Source organism: Thermobia domestica, chromosome 6, assembly GCF_964235325.1.
Source record: "Thermobia domestica chromosome 6, izTheDome1.hap1.1, whole genome shotgun sequence".
Lineage (NCBI taxonomy): Eukaryota > Metazoa > Arthropoda > Insecta > Zygentoma > Lepismatidae > Thermobia > Thermobia domestica.
This window is the reverse complement of record NC_137459.1, coordinates 146574592-146594992: the sequence shown is the minus strand read 5'-3', so window position 1 is coordinate 146594992 and position 20401 is coordinate 146574592. Positions and strand designations below refer to the sequence as shown.

Sequence of the window (20401 nt, the reverse complement as noted above, 5' to 3'; positions counted from 1 at the left end):
GTTTCGATATTAATTCGAGTATGAAGTTCAATGTTGTATCACCTTAACAGCACTTCGATCTGTGTGATCATGTTTTCTATCTGTAAACTCATTATTTGAGAAGGGTTCATGGCCTCTTTTGATTACGGCTCTGATATTAATGACAGAATAGTTTTGAAATGAAATAAATATAATTTGTGTTTTCATTAAAAAATAAATAAAAATAATGAAACCCAAAATATAGGTAGCTTTACTGGAAGGAATTATGACCGCTAATCCTAAAAGCGTTTCAGCATTCCCATAAAACTGATAATTCTCAAATACTTTTAAATAGACCTATAAATTTACTGAAAAGTTTCAAACATTTCTGGAGAATGTCGAGTCTTTTTTTGAATAATCTGAAAGCTCAATTTGATGCAAAATTTTGTAAACTTTCAAATAGGTCCAATTCGTTACCTTTATAAAATTAATCATTTTTGAGAAATTATCCAAATGCTAATTGAAGGTGCCTCTCCGTCCTCTATTTTTACCAAAATGGTGGTCTAATACAAGTCGAATCAGAAAGAACTCTTTGTAATGTTGATGAGGAAGGTGATTGCAATACGGTAATACATGAAGAACAATCTATTATAATATCCATGATCATGTATAAGGAAATTTAATTCGACTGGCTTATAAGTCATACTTGTAGTAAATAAATCATTCCTTGAACATTATACTACAGCAGTTACACTTTATTTGTATTAGAAAATCACACTTTTCTATAGAAAGCTATAAAAGATCTCTTAGTTATGAACTCATACCTTGTTTTGTTACAACTTCGAACAACTATAAAAACAAACTTTTCTAATACATTTTTCATAAACAATAAAAGAAAAAAACAAAAAAAGAAAACAAAGAAGATATTTTAAGATATAAACATACATGTTACGTAAATATTTCACATATGGCAATTTTCTAACAATGTGAGTATTGTCAAGAACACAAGTCCCACTGCATATTGCTAGTGGAAAGTAATGGACGGAACCCGGCGCTTAGAACCACTAAGTTGTCAGTGGTATGAGCCGTACAAATTAACTTTATGTTACTCCAATACTAAAGTAGAGCATCTGTGACGAATACGAGCTTCTTCATGGAAAAATTCTTCCAATAAACTATCTTTTAAACTATAGTGATTTTCTTTGCACTTTTTCTTTGGCTAATTGTGAACTATTACTAACTTGACAGTACGCAAATCTTAATTCTGTGATAAAAAGAAGTAACAGGGAATATATCTATAAAATGAGAGACCAATTTAACGATTTCACCATTACTTGCGAAAAAAAAGACAAGTAATAAAATTACAATTTAGATAACATAATTTAAGAAAGGTTCTAACAGAATTAGCAATGAAAAGTAAAGTTTCATTCTTTTGAAATTTCAATTTTGAATTCAGATCTTTTGTTGGTAATTATTGTTTCTTTACAGAATATTTAAAACTTGTTTCGATAAGCTTCGGTTTTGTAATTCTTAAATTTCACCAAAAAAATACAAAGAAAAATAGTATCTTTCACTTTGTTGTTTATAATGTTATTTACCGTAATTCACATGAGAAGTCTCGGTGTGTAACAACCCACTATTCATCAATTCACATTGTGGCCGTGGGTGACATTGACAAACATAATAAAAATCAAGAAAGTAAAAAGAGCAGAAAAGCAAAAAAAGCCAAGGCAAAACGCACAAATCGTAAATCATTGAAAGGCCTTGTTTATACAGTAGCCTTAAATATTAATTTTAGCTCTGAAGAATAATTTCTCTTCTAAGCACGGGAATATTTCCGCAACCGCTTCCATTTCGGATTAATTTTCTTTTTCTTTGGATAACTGGAATAGAAAAAATAGGTATTTCAATCAGTTTTATAAAATATGTATTAGAATGCTAAGAAAAATAAAATAACACTTCTGAAAAGTTCAACTCGATTTTAATAGAACGTTTTTATTATGAATTGTGTACAATTTTTAAGTAGATAATCGGAGTACAATGACGAAATAATGTGTAAAAATTGCATACTTCATCAGCTTTTGGATATGTTCGAAATAGTAATATTTTATTTATTCGTTTGTCAAATATCAAATCCATATATTTAAAGTCTGCACGAACTGATTATTAAGGAAACAGTTACTCATGTAACAAAAATACTAAGTTGGTCTTCGCCCTAGTTCTTCACTGACAGAGCATCAGTCCAAGAAGGGAAAATTTGATATTTTATTTTCTCCAATTCTAGCAATTTTTCCCCTCCGGGAATGAAGTTAATCTAAATAATTCTGGTATGGTACATTTAACGAAATGACAATTTTGTAAGAGATTTGATTTGGACAAAGAAGGAAAGCTCACAGGAAGTCGCCAGTAATGTGACAAACCAGGATAATGCGTACTTTTCAGTAACACGAGAAACATTAAATTGATTTTAAAATTGAATAAAAATGTATTTCGTGGAAGGATTGAAAGTCTAGTATGCATCATCTGACAAAGTCTACTATGCAACAATGACAAGTCTAAACACTAGAAATAATTTGATACTTCGTCTCTCTTCTACGTAAATTTTGAAACGTTTATGGTTAATACAGTACTGGACAATTTTATGAAGAATATTTGTTTTAACATTGCGGGATAGCATAGTTGGTTGATGGTTTCACTGCTTCGTATTTGGGAGGGTCTACATAAGATTTTCTTTACTAAAAAAAATCGTCATTAGGTTTTCCATTGCTTCTCCTTCCTGTTTGAGTACGCTTTACTTAATATCCAGGTAAACTAACAACAAGATGGAGCTCCTTCCTGCCTAAGCGGTTAGCGTACGCGCCTTTGGCGTGGGAGACCCGGGTTCCATTCCCGGCGGGAGTTTATGTGGTTCGGATTCCACGTTAATCAGTAGGTCCTGTCTCATATAGCCTCGCTGCTGAACGGGACGTTAAACTCAACTCAATAAACAATAACAACAAAATACCACAGGTTCATTTTTAGTTCAGCTGAATACTGTATTACAGAACATTATGTGTTTTACTCTTCCCAAAAACAGATAAATCGGTGAACTCTAAAAGCTGAAGTAGCAAAAGAGGTTGTGTAATATGTGAATTGAAAAGTATTTGCTTTTTACAATATATATACATATATATATATTTGGCGGTACTCAGTGGTACGGTCTAACGACACCTTTTAATGAGAAGGGAATATGTCCTCTTCTGTCTTAGAAAGCGGCAGAGTTGGCGTGGGTCAACGAAAACTTGACCTACGACCCACCGACCCACCACCCACCATGACCCACTCTGACCCATGACGCAACACCCACCGTGACCCACTCTGACTCACCATGACACAACACCCACCGTGACCCACTCTGACCCACCATGACCCACCATTCACCATGAACCACTGTCATCCACTGTGACACACCATGACCCACTACTCACCATGAACCACTCTCATCCACTGTGACCTACTCTGACTCACCAATGTCTATCGTCATCAACTCTGACACATTATCCACGGCCTCTTCTCTACTGACTGAAGAGTTTACACTTGTAATAAAACAAGACTGTGAAATTGTCACTAATCGGAGTTTGAATTTCTATGGTCAATCGCTCAAGCACCACTCTGTTACAATAACGGTGGATCTGACCTTTACGATATAAAATGGTAAAGCATTTGTCAGTGAAGAAATTGAAGCACTTCGAGGCGGGGGGAAATTAGTGTGTGCCTAAAATGTACTAAGAGATTATTCTGGCAAGTGTTAATTTCTTAACGCATTCCAAAATAAACTTCTATTCGCAGGAAAATACCTCTGTGCAATATGGAAAGGGTTATGATTTCTCAGTTCACAGTATTTTTCTCCAAAAGACTTGAAAAATCAGTTTATATATATATATATATATATATATATATATATATATATATATATATAGATAGATATAGATATATATATACGGCGTATAAAGGTGCTCGGGTACCCTCTGTGAGAGCATCTCCATAAAGTATGCTCATAATTGTAATTTGAGTAATCACTAAAACACCACGTTAAATTTAAGTTAGAAATATGCATAATTGCAATTATTATGAATATTTATTCAAAGTAAATTAACATTTAGTTTATAAAAAGGAAAGAAGAGACTTATTAAAAATTCGGCACAAAGTTGAATAACACAAATAAGCCATTAGTAATACAAGTATACATTTCCCATAACTCGTAATTTGCCACCTTAAAACAAATCTGAAATCGGGTTTATTTCCTGTTGGCCTCCAGGAGTTTTTTTTTGTGGTAAATCATCCGTAGCGGAATGATGTCCATCCTTCAGCCAAGAAATAACTAGCTCGTCTACTTTAAGCTTGTCTACCGGTGGGCCATTAACATTGATGAACAAGTTCGACAATGTTTGAGCATTTAATATATTTCTAATATAAGTCATCTGTAAATTCATAAGGGGAAATCCCCGTTCGCACTGTGTCGTGGAAATTGATAATACTTTTAACCCACGTAGAAATTTCAGCATCTCCTCATCGACAATATGCTTGTTAGACTTACAACGATTTTCCTCGGTCAGTTTTGAAATACTCACCAAGAAGTATCACCTCTATATCGCAAAACATCTTGTCCATATCGACCATGTCAGTTGGCAATGTCGACTCATGGAGAACAAAAACTTAATCTACCACACCTTCGATAGGAAATCTTGTGCATAAATTATCAGTTAAAGCATGATAAACTGATGATTTCTTCTTTGTTTATAAATTTAATTTATGTAATTATACATTAAGGTTTGATTTCATTACCAAGTTCCCTCCCCCATAGAAGGAAAAGGGAACGAGGTTCCAGGGAAGTTTTCAAAGCTACCTGGGAATTTCCCCCTTCTTCCCCTTCAATTACCACACTGCTGTTTGTCATGGGCCAAATTACGATGAATTTCAATTAAATTATCATAGTATAATTATTTATTGTTGAATTATCAATACTTATCGGCGGAAAAAGGGATGAAACTTGAAAGTCCCAAATCAAGGTAAGTAGACCAACGTAAAGGAAAAAAGTATAAAGTATAAATTTTCCATATAATTATGCATACAATCCAAACTTAAAATTTCCGTGTAATTAAGCTTACAGTACAAATTTTATGTCTATTTTCCTCGCAACTTTATGAGTTGATTGCCCTATGCTGTAAGCGCTCCATATAATGAACATAAACTTCAGCAATTATTATAGTAGAAAGAAATGGATATGCGAAGCGAAGCACTGTATTTTTTGTTTCTGATTTTTTTTCTTAACTAATATCGATCGTTTTTGATCCCTTTTACAAACTCACTACAAATTTTCCTTATTTAGAAAGTGTCTCCCTTCCAGAAAGCAGAATTCTAAAAAATGCTAGGACAAATTCTGTTTAGTTTCAATAAAGAGTTAATACACTGAATTTCAGCTCCGTAAGTCTAACGGCTTGCGAGATACTCATTTTTCTTTTCCCAAAAATTCGGATCCTCCCTACCTCCTTAGGATATGTATTATAATGAAAGCAATATAACATCCCAGTTTGGATTAAGGCCTAACTATATACCAGAAGTCATTTTATTTGACTTTGCAATTTGGCCATTGTGATCAGGCTCACATATTTACATTCAATTTTTATATAATAATTTATATATTACAGTGATTCAAAAATGTATTTTTCCAGTAGTTAGCTCCTCTAAAAACTCACAGGCATCGAAAGCCAAGTAGTAGTATAAGTCCTATTGCTATTATTACAATTACAAATATCAATATCCAAAAGTGCCTGAAGTTCTTTTGTCACTTAGATACTAGCTGAACCTGCGCTCTTTACACAGCGCATCATTCATATATGAGCATGAATCTCCTTGTTATTCCTCACATCTGTACATGTCCCTTTGCAGACACAACGAAGAAAGTACTTATGAGAGTCACTGGCAAGAGGATGTAATAAAAGGGGGTCAGGATATGAAATAAGTTAAGAATTACTAATCTATACTGAAATATTCTGTACCCAACACACTGTAGTCTTAACCAGGATAAAATAAATGAAAAGATCGGTTGCAAGAACAAAAACGTCTGAATAAATACGATTTTGAAATATGTTTAAAATCATGTTTTAAACTACTCAAAATGTTTAAAACTTGTTTTTTTTCGTATGTGTTTTAAAACATGTATAAAACACTTTGAACACCTTTTTCATGTTTTAATCACGTGTTTTGTTCTTTTTGAAAAAAAAAATGTATTTTTTCCAACCCTGCTGGTAAGCGGTTGACGAGAAAGTTTGAAAATACCAAATAGTAAATAAGGGGGCCTTATGAAGAGTTGTTCTGACGCGTGATTAGAGCCATACTAAAGAGTACGACTAAGATACGTTTCCTGCAGTAGTTAGCCTTCAGTATGACGCTAACCATACGTCAAAACGACTCTGCATAAGACGGATATAGTTTAATGGAATTCAGAGTTTTTATTTTCTTAATTTTTCCTTTTTTTATTTCTAGATAAAAGAGTTTCGAATCCATGTTTATTTTTGAAGTCAGGTAATTGTATTCAGGGACTAGAAATATTTGGGCCCTTCTGTCTCTCGCCAGCGCCTCCTTTTTTCGTACGGTAATATAAAGACTCTGAAACGACCTAATATTTTTCTGAAAAGACTGACCTCCCACAACTGAATAATCCCAAGAAATTTGTCTCTCACTGAAGTTCAATGGCCTTGAAGGTGGGGTTCATGAGATAAATAAAATGGGAGGTGAGCAAAAGTCAATCTCTCTTCCTCTCTCTCATACACACGACACACATACACCTCACGCACATAAGCTCTTCCGTGGCCAAGCGGTTAGCGAACTCGCCTTTGGCGTGGAAGACCCGGGTTCGATTCCCGGAGGGAACTCATGTGGTTTGGTTTCCACGTTAATCAGTAAGTCCCGTCTCACGGGGTTTTCTCGGGGTTTACGTCTCCTCCCATTTTATTCACTCCAACATTTCGTTTATTTATCATCATCACCGTCTCCTTTACCCTAGCCGACGTAACCGTGTGACATAAAACTGCAAGTAAATATTTTTATAGGAGATTGTATTGATTGGTAAATTTGTGTACCAATCAATACAATCTACAAGATACCTGAATATTGACGGTATATTGTAGACCCTGTGATCGAAGGGGGTGGCTTTTTCGTTCATCCAGAGTACTTAATGGTAGCCATGACACAAGATAGACAAAACTGATAAGAAAGCTCAGACTTCGACGAATTTTATAGGTGAGACTGTTAGATCAAAAGTAAATTATTATCAGAACATTCATGGCGCCAGAACTCAATTTCAAGGCTCAAGACTGCTCGAAAATGATTAACTAGATGGACTTTGATTTATCTTCTTCCCCATTAAATTTAGGATCTTATGGTATAATTTGTACCATACGGGTGTTTAATGGTACATTGCGTTATAATTCTCCTATTTGAGCTTTTTTGTCCGTTTTGTTTGTTTGTTTTTCAAGTCCAGAGGCATTGTAGAACACGTTACGTATGGTTTCACACCTTCCTGCGTCGAGACATAGGTGGTGGTGACGTCATAACTTTAAACGATATATTTTCTTTCATTAGGCCTATGTTCACTATTTTTTGGCGGGCTTATTTTTGCACCTAGAAAGTTGAAATTTTGCACAAACATTCAGTCCACCCAGTAGTATTTACCAGATTTTTTTTCTTTCAGATTTCAGCATTAGCAGAAGGGGGGCCAGAGGGGCAAAAAGGTAAAAAAGGGATTATTTACCAAAAAAATTCTTTTTCACTATTTCTACGCCTCAAATATATGATGAAGACACGTAAATGGTACCGTCTGAAAGGAAGTTCTATTCTAAAGAGAATGATGTGCGAACCATGATCCTAGGGTAATTAGGGATGTCTCAGGGAATTTTTACAAAATATCCTTCTGTATATGGAAATATTGGGTATTGTCGGAATTTTTTTTCTTTTTGGCGGGCTTACTTTTGCACCAAGGAGATTGAAATTGTGCACAAACATTCAGTCCACCAAGTAGTATTTATCAGATATTTTTAGATCTCTGCGTTGAGACACGGGGGTCCAGAGGGGCAAAAAGTTGTAGAAAAAGGGATCTTCAGAATTTTCCCGCCTCAGATACATGCTGGAGATACATGAGTGGTACCGTCTGAAAGGCAGTCCTATTCTGAAGAGAATGATTGGCGAATTATAATCCTACGGTAAATAGTGGTCTCAGGAAATTTTTACCTGAGATCGTCTTTTCGGTACTCTGGGATTTTGTGGGGATTCTTGTTAAAAGTTCTCCCGCACTTACTATTCAAGATAGAAGCTTGAAATTTGGCACACACATTCAGCCTACCAAGTAGTATTTATCAGATTCTTTTGAGATCTATACGTTTACATAGAGCCGTTCCAGAGGGGCCCAAAATGTGAAAAAAATCAACTATATTTTCCCTTTGACATCACTTTTTCCTCTCCTGGTATATGGTATGAGAATGTAAGTGGTACCATTTAACGCCTGCTGTATTCTGAAGAGAATGAAATATGAACGATGATCCTAGGATAAACAGTGACGATGCAGTAGCTGCTTGACTGAAACTCTAAAAAGTACCCCAAAAACCCAAGATCTTAAAATGGTTAAAAGACATCAGTAACGATAAGATTAAATCAAATATTCAGAGTGACTCAGTCCTTAATTGGGATATAACATTCAAGACATTTCCAGTTCATACAAAGGCAGTTGAATGATGTGTTAAATTCGTGAGAGAAGCATGAGGAAAAGTTCGCGAAGCTAAGCCTAGAGATTATCTTATCAGAACGACTCTGTTGTCAAGGCCAACCATACCTAACTTTGTCCATAGATCAAATTTCAAAGTACCTCCACCTAAGAATGAGTGAAAACGGAGACGTTCATGTTCAATTGTTCAATATGAGTTTCTTGGACTACGACTCTTCACACTAAAACTTACTTTTGTCAATAAAAATCTATTTATAAATATTAACGGGTTACAACTAAAAATCTGCACAAAATGTGCGGAGTCATAAAATAAAACCTATTGACACAGTCATCGCTCTTCTTTGGTATGTTGATAGTACATTCTTTGTCTAATTCACAATATGTTTGCTTTCTTTCAGATGTGAAGTAACTGGTAGAAAATGGCGTCAAAGGAAGAAGTCCTCCGTGCACGCATTGTAAATTTCCACGAAAAACATCACGAATTGGGAAAATCATATTGTGTGAAGCACTTTGCTGCTGAAGGTGTGCCAAAAAGAACAATTTATGCGATACTTAATTCCGGAACAATAGAAAGAAAAGTAGGAAGTGGTCGAAAGGTAGCAATTTTGACGAATAAAAATAAACAAAGACTAAAAAAGATGTTTGACAAGAAAGACAACATTAGTCAGAACGATGCAGCAAAAACATTTAAGTGTTCACAATAATACATATCTAAAACATTAAAATCAATGGGAATCAAAGCATGCAAAAAGGAAAAAGTTGCATCTTACACAGACACGCAAATAAAAACTGTGAAATCAAATTGTCGTTGGATGGTCAGAAATTATAAAGAAAAATCGTTTGTTTTGGATGATGAAAGTTACTTTAGCCTTCCTGAATCCCAAATGCCCGGAAATGACATTTATTATTCCTCAGACAAACAACACTCTCCTTCTAATATAAAATATAAAGGCAAGCAGAAATTTGAAAGCAAAGTGATGCTTTATTTAGTTGGATCGCACAAAGGTGTGTCGCAGTCTTATTTCAAGCTTAGTGGGTTAGCAATCAATCAAGATGTGTACGTGAAGCAATGTCTTCAAAAGATCTTAGTTCCCTTTATACGAAAATATCATTCTGACAATAATTTTATTTTCTGGCCTGAAAAAGCCAGCTCTCATTATGCGAGAAAGGCTCAGGAGTACCTCATGTCCCAAAACATCCCTTTTGTGCCCAAAACCAAGAATCCAACTAACTTGCCCCAGGGCCGCCCAATCAAAGATTTTTTGGACAATTGAGTGAGAAGGTGTACAAACATAATTGGAAGGCAAAAACTGTTTAGCAGCTTCAAAGAAAAATACGCAAATGTGTAAAAGAAATTGACCCAACTGGCGTCCAAACAGCCTGTGCGTCTATTCCAACTCGTTTGCGGACTGTAGCTGATCAAGGACCATTTGCAATGTGTCATTAGCATTTTCTTTTCTGCCTATGTATATACTGTAAATAAACGTTAAAACGTAGTTTCCTTTTGTCGTCTGATTACTTTTATCTTACCCCATATTTTGTGCAGATTTTTAGTTGTAACCCGTTACTAATGGTCTAAAATATTTTTTTAAACATTTAAACTTGTATTCAATAAAGAAAACAAAAAAGTAAATTGTAAGTACTTTTTCCATGAAGTGTGATCTACCATTATTCGTATTTATTTTTTATTTTTTTTTCAAAATTTCATTAACTTTGAAGGTAATCCGCGACCGGAAGATGTTGATGGATTCTGTGGTTCTAATACATAAAAATTTGAGCTTTACTTCTGGAAGAAGCTAATTTAAAAATGTTAAAAATTATCGTAGAAATATGAATTTTTTGAAACTTTTAGCAAACTTTAGAGCATATCCTCGACAGAAGAATATAAACAGATTTTTTTCACTCCTTTTTGTCTCCTCAATTCGCAAGTTTCTCGCTGTATTACAACCTGATATTTTTTTCGACCCACTCTAAAATAGGGCTATTTCAAAAGTCCCCTGACATAGAGTAACCCTGTTATTATCAGAATTACAACAAAATGTAAGAAAGGAAACTGTCTCCAAATATAATGTTTTTAATCTAAAGTGGAGGAATATTTTAAACCAGACTAGCCATATATATATGTGTGTGTGTGTGTGTGTGTGTGTGTGTGTGTTTACTTTCAGGCAGATATGCTGCTACTCGCGTGACACATTGGAAGCAATTGTACTCACTTCAATCGAAGTAACAATAAAAGCCCAGGTTTATCCACATTCAAACATTGATTTATCAATCTTTTTGTATCTTTTGCAATTTTATCAAATTAAAATGAAAAATTAAAACACAAAAATTGCCCCTTTCCTGCATTTAGAAGTGGAATTTTTGAAACTGCTTGAACACTTTATTTTAATAAGAAGTTTTTGTGTAAAGGTTCATCTTTCTAATATGGGGTATTGGTGAAATATTCTATATTTGGCATACGCTTTGAAAGCCTTCTTCCGTTAGGATGCCGAATTCATTGCAGAAAACTGCATCTCGATATTTTTCTCCGTTTTCACTCTACAGAAATCAGTATTGTAACCAGAAGTAATAGTAAATTTGAACCACTTAGGTTTCTGTAGAACATTAAAGATAGTCATGATATATTGTCTTGAGACACTGAGTCGTTGTCAAAATACCGCTTCGCCGTATTTGTTAATGTTTCTATTCTATAGCAGTAAATGTTGAAAGTGAGAATGGCTAATTTGAACCATATCCGTTTTGAATAGAGGGTCAAGGGAAGAGATTATACCAATACCTGGAAAGCTGAATCGATTGCAAAAATAGCATGTCGATATCTCTTACCGCTTTTGCTCTGATACTTGTCAGTAGACGGACAAAACTGTTCTATAAGACTTCCGACACTTAGGCATAGAAAGTTTGGAAGTCCAAAAGTATCCCAGTTAACTTCCATTGTAGAAAGGTCTAATACAAAAATTAATTGAATATTCATAAGACCGAAAGTAATATGTCCGACTATTCCTATCTGAAGGTTAACCTCCAAGCATATCTAATTGAAATAAGGGTACAGACGTAGTTTATGCATCCATAGATGAATTTATTATATACATGTACTTATTTTTCTCAGGAAATCGACTTCTAGAAATTTGGAATATTATTTTTTACGGGAGGAGTTGGATTTCTGGGTGGATATTCATTTCAGGAGGACTTAACATTTATCCGTATAAATATAGCGTGCAGATATATCATCCAAATTACCAGCTCTTTTCAGATAAGAAGCAACATCAACAGTGGCCAATTTTAAACAATATTTAGCGCAGGGTTGCGAGATTGCGAACTCCTCTTTTCCTTTTCGCTGTTTCATTATCTAGTGTCATTGCAAATGAATTGATAGCATTATCAATAATGTCAAAAGTGATTTTCCAGTAAAACTTAGAATATTCACTGTAGATACCAGAAATATAAATAACTTAATTAATTACCTTTTGATTATTCCACTAGAACTGCTAAAAGCTTGTCATCTGTCTCATCCTGTAATGGTCATAGTCTTATTTATATTCTCTATAACTCACAAAACAAACTTCAAAAAATGAAATGAAATCTTTGAGTTTTACGTCCCACGCTTATGCCGGTGAGGCTAAAGGAGACGGTGATGATGAGTAATGAATGAAATGGTGGAATGAAAAAAAGCGGAAGGAAACGGGAGAACCCCGAGTAAACCCCCGCACACGGTGTTTGTCCACCACAAAGTTCACTTGGCGGGGGCTGGGATCGAATCCGGGACCCCAAACATCAGAGGTGAACGCTCAAAATCAACTTCATTCACTAAAAAAGAATTTCAGTTCTACGAGTAAAAGTAAGATGTCATGTTTTTGTCCGACTATATCAGCATTCCTACGTATCTCGAAAGAGTCGAATTTGTTTTGAGTGCGATAATTGATTCTATCATTTAGATGTCTACATGTTTGTCCAGCAATCTTGAATCCATATGTTGAGTAGAAGAAAATATAGAAGGGGAAAATGGATACCTGAACATGTACGCGATGCATTAAAAAATCACATTGACTACAGAGCCTACTGGATAAAAAAAATGAAATATTTGAGTTTAACTTCCCACGGTTATGACTGTTAGGCTAAGGGAGACGATGATTAAAGCAAGTGAATGTTGATGCAAGAATTGGTGGAATGAGAAAATGGAGAGAAACGTGAGTACCCCGAGAAAACCCACGAACACGATGTTGTTCACCACAAGCTTACTTAGCCAGAGATCAAACCAGGGACCCCACGCACCAGAGGTAAGCACTCTACCACTGGAACACCGTGCCCTTATCGGATAAAAAAAGTGTTTGTTTCAAAATGCTTTACGAAATAGGGCTATGATGTTAATGCTTTCTTTCTCTAAACTAACCGTATTATACGTATGTATTTTTTTTTATTGGGTGGCATTTAGTAGCTCCCCCAACTCTTTAACTTGCCTATTCTACGTCGAGAACAGAACCCAACCAACTCTTGCGGAGCTTCTTACCCGTTCCTACTACTACTACTACACTACTCCTACTCCTACTACTTACATTGGGGAAACACTAAATATCGGCTTTTTTATTAAATACAATTTTCTTATGCATCTAGCAGCAAAAGCAGCAATAAGTACAGTTAGTACGTTATTTTGTTTATTACTGTAAAATAGATTACAGGTTTGATTTGTTATAACAAGACAATATTAAACAGAAGCTTCAGTCCACATGTACACTCATGTCCAAACTTATTGTCGCATGTCTATAAATATATTGTTGTGGGAATATAATTTGATAACGAATTCTCCCGGTATTTCGTATAGTGTTAGTATGTGTATAATAGGCAAAAACATGTATGTGTCAAATTTCATGTCAAAAGATCACTAAATAGGAAGAATGAAACGAAAATAAAACTTTCTTGTGTATTTAGCAACATTTTGTTTTACTCATTCTAATTTTCGTATATATAATCCTTTTCCTATGAAATTTACCACAAATATACATTTCCCGACTATACACATAGTGTCAGTATTAAAAGTTCCCTGCAAAATCATTATCAAATTATACTCTTACAAGAAGACAGTTATAGATATGCGGCAATCATTTTGGACATGAGTGTACCTACATTTAAAAAAATGAAATGAAATCTTTGAGTTTTACGTCCCACGGTTTCTCCGGTTAGGCTAAAGGAGACGGTGATGATGAGTAATGAATGACATGGTGGAATGAAGAAAGTTGGAGGAAACGGGCGAACCCCGAGAAAACCCACACACATGGTGTTTGTCCACCACAAAGTTCACTTGGCGGGGGCTGGGATCGATCCCGGAACCCCAAGCACCAGAGGTGAACGCTCTACCACTGAGCCACCGCGGCCCTACCTGCATTTACAGGCGAGACAATTTATTATAAAGATTTTCACAATTGTTTTATATGGAAACATTTAAAAGGCTATATCTTGACAATCAGTTGACACAGAAGCACGCAGTTTGCACTTCATAATTCATTTTTCTACTTGCTAAAGAGAGCAATTAATATAGTAATACAATCAGTGGCGGCTGGTACTATATGTTGCATGGTTGTGCAACCGGATATTTCTTTAATACTAAAGATATTTTTAAGTATTAAAGTAGTGTATCAGTAAAAAATAAACCTTTGCTCTTGAGCGCAAAACAGTATTGATGCATTTCTTAAAAAAATAATTTAAAAAAACTGAAAGAAAGAGAGTGATATACAAATCCAGTGGCAGCAAGCGTTGCCACTGGAAGCAGTAACATTGAGCATATGGCAGCGAGCTCCTATCTCTTAACATGAGAAAGCGGATTTATTCTTGCATCGCTGCTATACTCCCGTATAACACGTTTCCAGTTGCTATTTCGTTGCAACTGGTAGGCTATATAGTCAGCTTCAGTAGTAGTTACGAATTCCTCCGTTTGGCAGCGCTTGACTCAATTGATAGGTTGAGTGAGATATAGACGCTTGGAAGAAAGAAGTTCGTCACCAAACAGAAACTCGCAAAGAGCAAATACGCGTCTGGTGGTAGCAGGGGCGGATCCAAGCTGAATATTTGGGGGAGGGCAGTCGTTCGAAGTCAATAGATTTTATTTTACATTTATAATACAAAGGTAAAAATTCTTGGGATAATTTTATTTTTAAAATAAAAAATATCCTATTCTGGGGGGAAAAGGGGGCGATCGAGATGAGACTCGAAGAAGAGAATGTCTTACCACTGGTCTAATTCCTAGCTGTGTGTCGCTTGTGCACATGACTCCGTGTTCAATTTCCGGCGGAGAGCATAAAAAATTAATCTCAAATTATTCACTTTCAATACTCATCGGTCTTCTTTAGCCTAAATTGCTGGAATGTTAAACTATTATTATTATTTTTTCATTTTTGAAGGAAAAAATCTTATACTTCATGCTTCTTTATAATAGAACAGCAGACAAAAATACTTAGTTACTGAAAATGAACTCTTTGTTCCTTATATTCATATAAAGAAATGCTAACAAAATGCATATTGTCGGAGGAGAGAGGTGTTTCTGTACCTTAAAGAAAATAAAGCGGAAAATATTTCCAGTAGTGATGCTTTCTATTCAGAAAAACTTGGCGACCAACATTTCAGATTTTAATGAAGTCATAGAAGAATTTGAAGCTCGAAAAGAACGAAGAAAGACCTTTCATTTTAAAACAATGCATAGTTTACTTAATTAAATAATTTTGTTTAACTGTGTGCATGAATATATGCAATTTTCTTGCTTTTTTTCTTCTTTCTGGGTTAACGATATCATTCATGGCTTACAGCACATGCTATATATTCGATTTATCTCTTGTTTAATAGCAGGAACGTAGAAGTTTTGTATATAAATAGTGTATAAACGTACATTGATAGTGGTTGTTTGAAAAAAAAGGAAATAACATATATTAAATCAATATTAGAGAATACACTTTAATCAATAAATATGCTAATGGAGCTTATAAGGACTTTCCTCTTCATATTTCCTGAATATTTTTTGGATAAGACTCAAGAATGCTGGGGGGAGGGGAACACTTGCGCGTAACTACATACCTTTGATATTGCAACATTGCAACCGGTACTTCTACAGACCACGAACCGCTACTGAATACAATATTACTAGATAGCGCATCTGACGGCAACATTCGCGGTAGTACGAGAGGTCAGTTTGTCCTACTGCCTATCGCAAAGTGACAGCACTGAGCAACTACTATTGGAGAAAGTAACCCCCTCCCCTTCAATACCTTGTAACTTCTTATATGAAAAGTGCTATACAGTGCCAAAAATACAAACCAACTTGTGTTAATGTCCGCTAAAAAAAAAGTAGTGTGTCTAACAGAGTCAAGGCAGGGTAAAATTGGTGGGCCCGTGTTATCGTGGGGGGTGCTTCCGAAGGAAGATGATGCATCAGCGACAGTGGGTATACTTGTAAATTAATATGTTGAAAAAAACGCCTACATACTAATTCAGTACATTTAAAGAGAAACTACTGTCGCATATAAGATATTAAGAACATAGCTTACACTGGAACATTATCTTTACATTACACTTCACTTCCTTATGGCGCAACATGTTAAAATACGCAATTCGCATTGTTATTTTGCATCAGTAATAATGGTAGAAGTAAGATTCCTAAATATTTTGGTTGCTCATACATTACTCGTTCGAATTAACATTAGATATGACTCCTGTAAATTATACAAATATATGGACCTATAAACTATCAACACTGAAACAAGATTATTTTTGCAATCATTTTTATTCTTTAAAACTAGGTCCTTAATTCGGTACGGTCTCTTCAGTAGATACTTTTAAATTATTTAATTCACTTATCTGCGAATATGTCCTGTAAGCTAATGGACGAATGAAAATTTCTAATTTCATGTGCCAGGGCTATGCACATTAGACTAAAGTAGAAGGGTGATTAATGGAGAATGTTAACGAAAGAAATAGTGAAAGTGAATGTGGGAAGAAACGAGAAAACCTGCTGACACGATCTTGTCCGTTACAATCCCACTTGATCTGGAATCAAGACAGCCCTGTAGCACCAGAGGTGAACACTCTATCACTGAACTACCTTGCGTGCTAAATAATAGATGACTGCAATATGAAACAAGAAAGTAGGTAGAAACGGAATATCCGAGGGAAGCAGTGCTCTCTGTAAGTCACCTTATGCGATTACGCTTTGTGTAAAATAAAGCCAGCGTTCATTCTGAGCATTTAGTTTAGTACTTTACTTGCTTAGTTGAAGAAATGTAATGTTTTCGTGATAGTATATACATGAACTACTGTACAATCCATACAAAAACAGAGCACTGACACAGTTCTTGTTGTTTACTTAACACTGAACCCTTCTCAGTTTGACTACATGAGCCAAAGAACAATTACACAACAGGAATTTACTGATTCTATTTTAAAAATGATATTAAGCTGTTCGTACTTACATGCTGCCTGATTGAGTAAGAAGATACGGCACACGAACCACTTTCACCTGGCAAACACGTACCACGTGATAAACTGCCTTGATCTTGTTATCTCGTCAGCTACTGTTTGTGTTTCCGGTGCCTCCCCCCCTCCCTCTTACATACACACATACACGACAGCATTCCACCTGAGATACACATATTTTTCTATCAGCTGTCTCGCGCCAATATGAAATAATAATAATAATAATAAGTCTTGCTACTTATAGATCTAGTATGAGTTTGTGAGGTTTAATCAAGGTAAATTGAGAAGCGAAAAAAATGGAAATGTTTTACTCAGGTAATAAGAGCAGTCATAACAGTATGGGAGTAATTCTTGCTAAACTGCTGAATAAAGTACTGTGAAAGTCGAGTTTGTTGATGATAGGCTTGCAATATTAGGACATAAACCCGTTTAGACCAGAGCCCTGCAAGGGCCGGGCGCGTCCGTTTGGCCCGGCGGATTGCCCGGCCCTGCCGTTTCAAGTAATATCAAACTGGATCGGGTCCTAACCGGGCCGGACACAAATGCTATAGGGCCGAACCAGGAACATGTATTTTCGGGCCGAGACGGATCGGAAACTAATGTTGTCAGCCTATGTTAATCGTAATGTGTTTGGGAAACTGACTCTTTATTCAAGACTGAAAAGTACTGTAATACTACTAATATTACTACTTCTACTACTACTACTTCTTCTACTATTACTACTACGACCACTGTTAATACTACTACAACTGTTACGACTTCGCGTCAGAGTTGACATGTCTGGTGGTACAGAATTTACCTTCTAAGTACAGAAAAAAACGGAGAAATGCTGGTTATTATGGCCGGTCTGCGTAGCATGTGAACCGATGCTTGATCTACGAGGGACAACGGTGTTTCAGTAGGGAAGTCACTCACATCTGGTGCTAGAGGTCATCGGATCAATCCCTGCTCGTGCTATGTGAGTTTTGTGGTGGACAAACACCGTGTGCGTGGGAGTTTTCGGGGTGGTCCCGTTTCGTCCCACTTTTCATTACACCAATTCATCCCATCATCATCCCTACAGCCTGAGCCGTAATTACGTAAATAACGTATGGTAAAGTCAAGTACTTGACCTACTAAGTAAATTTGGTACGCTACCAATAGACCACAGAGGCCAAAACCGTGAACTGGCTTGTTCATAACATCAGTGCAATTTGTAGTAATGTTCAATTAGCAAGGCAAATACCTAATTATGTTACATGTTCCTGTATTGTTTATAGTATGATACTACAAATATAACAAAATACTGTATAATGATCAAATAAATCACCAGGACGCTAGAGTCGATCAGGTGTTCCTGGAACGGTGGCTTAGTGGTTGAGCGTCCACCTCTGGTGCATAGGGTCCCTGGTTCGATCCCAGATTCCGTCAAGTGAACTTTGTGGTGAACAAACACTTTGTGAGGGTTTTCTCGGCGTTCTCCCGTTTCGTCCCACTTTATTCATTCCACCATTTCATTTATTTCTCATCATCACCGTCTCCTTTAGCCTAGCCGGCGTAAGTGTGGGACGTAAAGCTCAAAGATTTCATTTTCATTGTTTTGTTTTCGCATTACTAGTAATAGCAATAGTGGTATTTGTTTTCGTATTAGTATAGTAATGAGTAGTAGTAATATTAGTAGTAATAGTAGTAGCAGTGGCAGCAATAGTGGAATGAACACTGGTATTCGTAATCGTAATTGTAACAGTAATATTAGCAGTAGTAGTTGTAATATTAGTTCTATGTACGGTGTAGCAGTTTTACCTATCTTCTCTGTTACTGTAACGCACTAATGAGTGTAGTATAAGACTTTTATGTCCATGAGCTGTATTATGTAGTTAACATGGCTGGACAGATCAAGTACAGATAACAAATAGACAGACAGAATAGGGATATAGAAATCAAACCTTGGGTAACCTTTCACACGATTTTCCCACTGGAGAAGGACAAATAGATATTGCAATATTATTACGACACATTTCCCATTTTCCATTGCATATTGAAGGATTGACTTGACATATCAGACTTGATTGTTCTCAGGCCGGTTACGCCCGGCTCGTTTAGAGTACGGCCCCGTTAGAGCCCGGCCCGTTCTCCGCCCGGCTCGTGATCCGGGCCAGACCGGGCCGGGTCGGGTCGAGTCGGGCACAGAATACAGATCCATCCGGGCCGGGCCGTTTTCTGGCCTGAGTTTGCAGGGCTCTGGTTTAGACACGATCATGTTTTTAATGCACGTAACTAAAAATGAATGTAACTATGTTCGTCCGCGAACTCCTCCCAGTTCGTGAGCTCATTCGTGGCTAAGCTGTTACCATACGCGCCTTTGGCGTGGGAGACTCGTATTCTATTCCCGGTGGGAGCTCATATGGTTCGGATTCCACGTTAATCAGCAGGTCCCGTCTCATATATCCTCGCTGCTTAAAAGGGACCTTAAACTCAAAATCAACTCAACTCCTGCTATTTCGATTTACCAATTCTAATTTTTGATACATGCCTGGATCATGGAATAATCTATTTATGTTCTATATGGAATTCTTACCTACATCACTGGTCCCACAATTTACTTACGCCTCACGCCAGGCAGATATATTGAGTTTCAAATCTTTATGTCTTGATGTAATGAATAGAAAACAATGTTATCGCCTTTCTTTTTCAAATAATGTAAGCATAATAAAATGATATAATTTAATTCATAAGTGAGCTAAGCTTTTTCCTTCTACTTTCTTCGTAGAGAGCTCATCAAATAAAACGTAGGACTATCATAATAGGACTACCAACTCTGTCACAAATAGGACTCTAAATTTCAAATCACCGAGTAAGAGATCAAAAAAGGATGTGAGAGGATGAGAATAAGAGATCAAGAAAGGATGAGAACATACAATTTACGAAAAAGCAAAGAAAAACTCCTACAGTGGGCGCTCTCAAATATTCCAAAACCTCCGAAACGCCGTGTTACACGGAAACCGTTATCTGTTGAACCCAATTTAATAGATATTAAAAAAGGATGGCAATGCGTATTGCACTTCATCAATTTTTCCTTAAAAACATTTCCTGTTGGTTTCGCTAAATTAATCGCAGACTCACACGAAACTTTCGAAATACAGAATTTCAACGATCTAGAAATATTAAATGAACAAGGTGAATTAATAAAAATACTTTACTCTACAAACAAATACAACTGTAAATTTTTACACATAATGTCAAGCAAATAATCCT

General features: G+C 36.0%; 1 protein-coding gene across 6 annotated transcripts in view; it reads right to left on the bottom strand.

The window, feature by feature from the left end:
• LOC145688249 (uncharacterized) overlaps nt 1-20401 on the bottom strand; it is a 277974-nt gene that overhangs the window by 65197 nt on the left and 192376 nt on the right. The window contains exon 29 of one of the 6 annotated variants that reach the window (XM_081762197.1): nt 693-1841. The exons of the other annotated variants lie outside the window; for them this stretch is intronic. Within the exon in view, the coding sequence (XP_081618323.1) occupies nt 1818-1841 (24 nt within the window). The 3' untranslated portion in view covers nt 693-1817. Of the gene's footprint in view, nt 1-692; nt 1842-20401 lie in introns of those variants that run through there. 6 annotated transcript variants of the gene reach the window in all.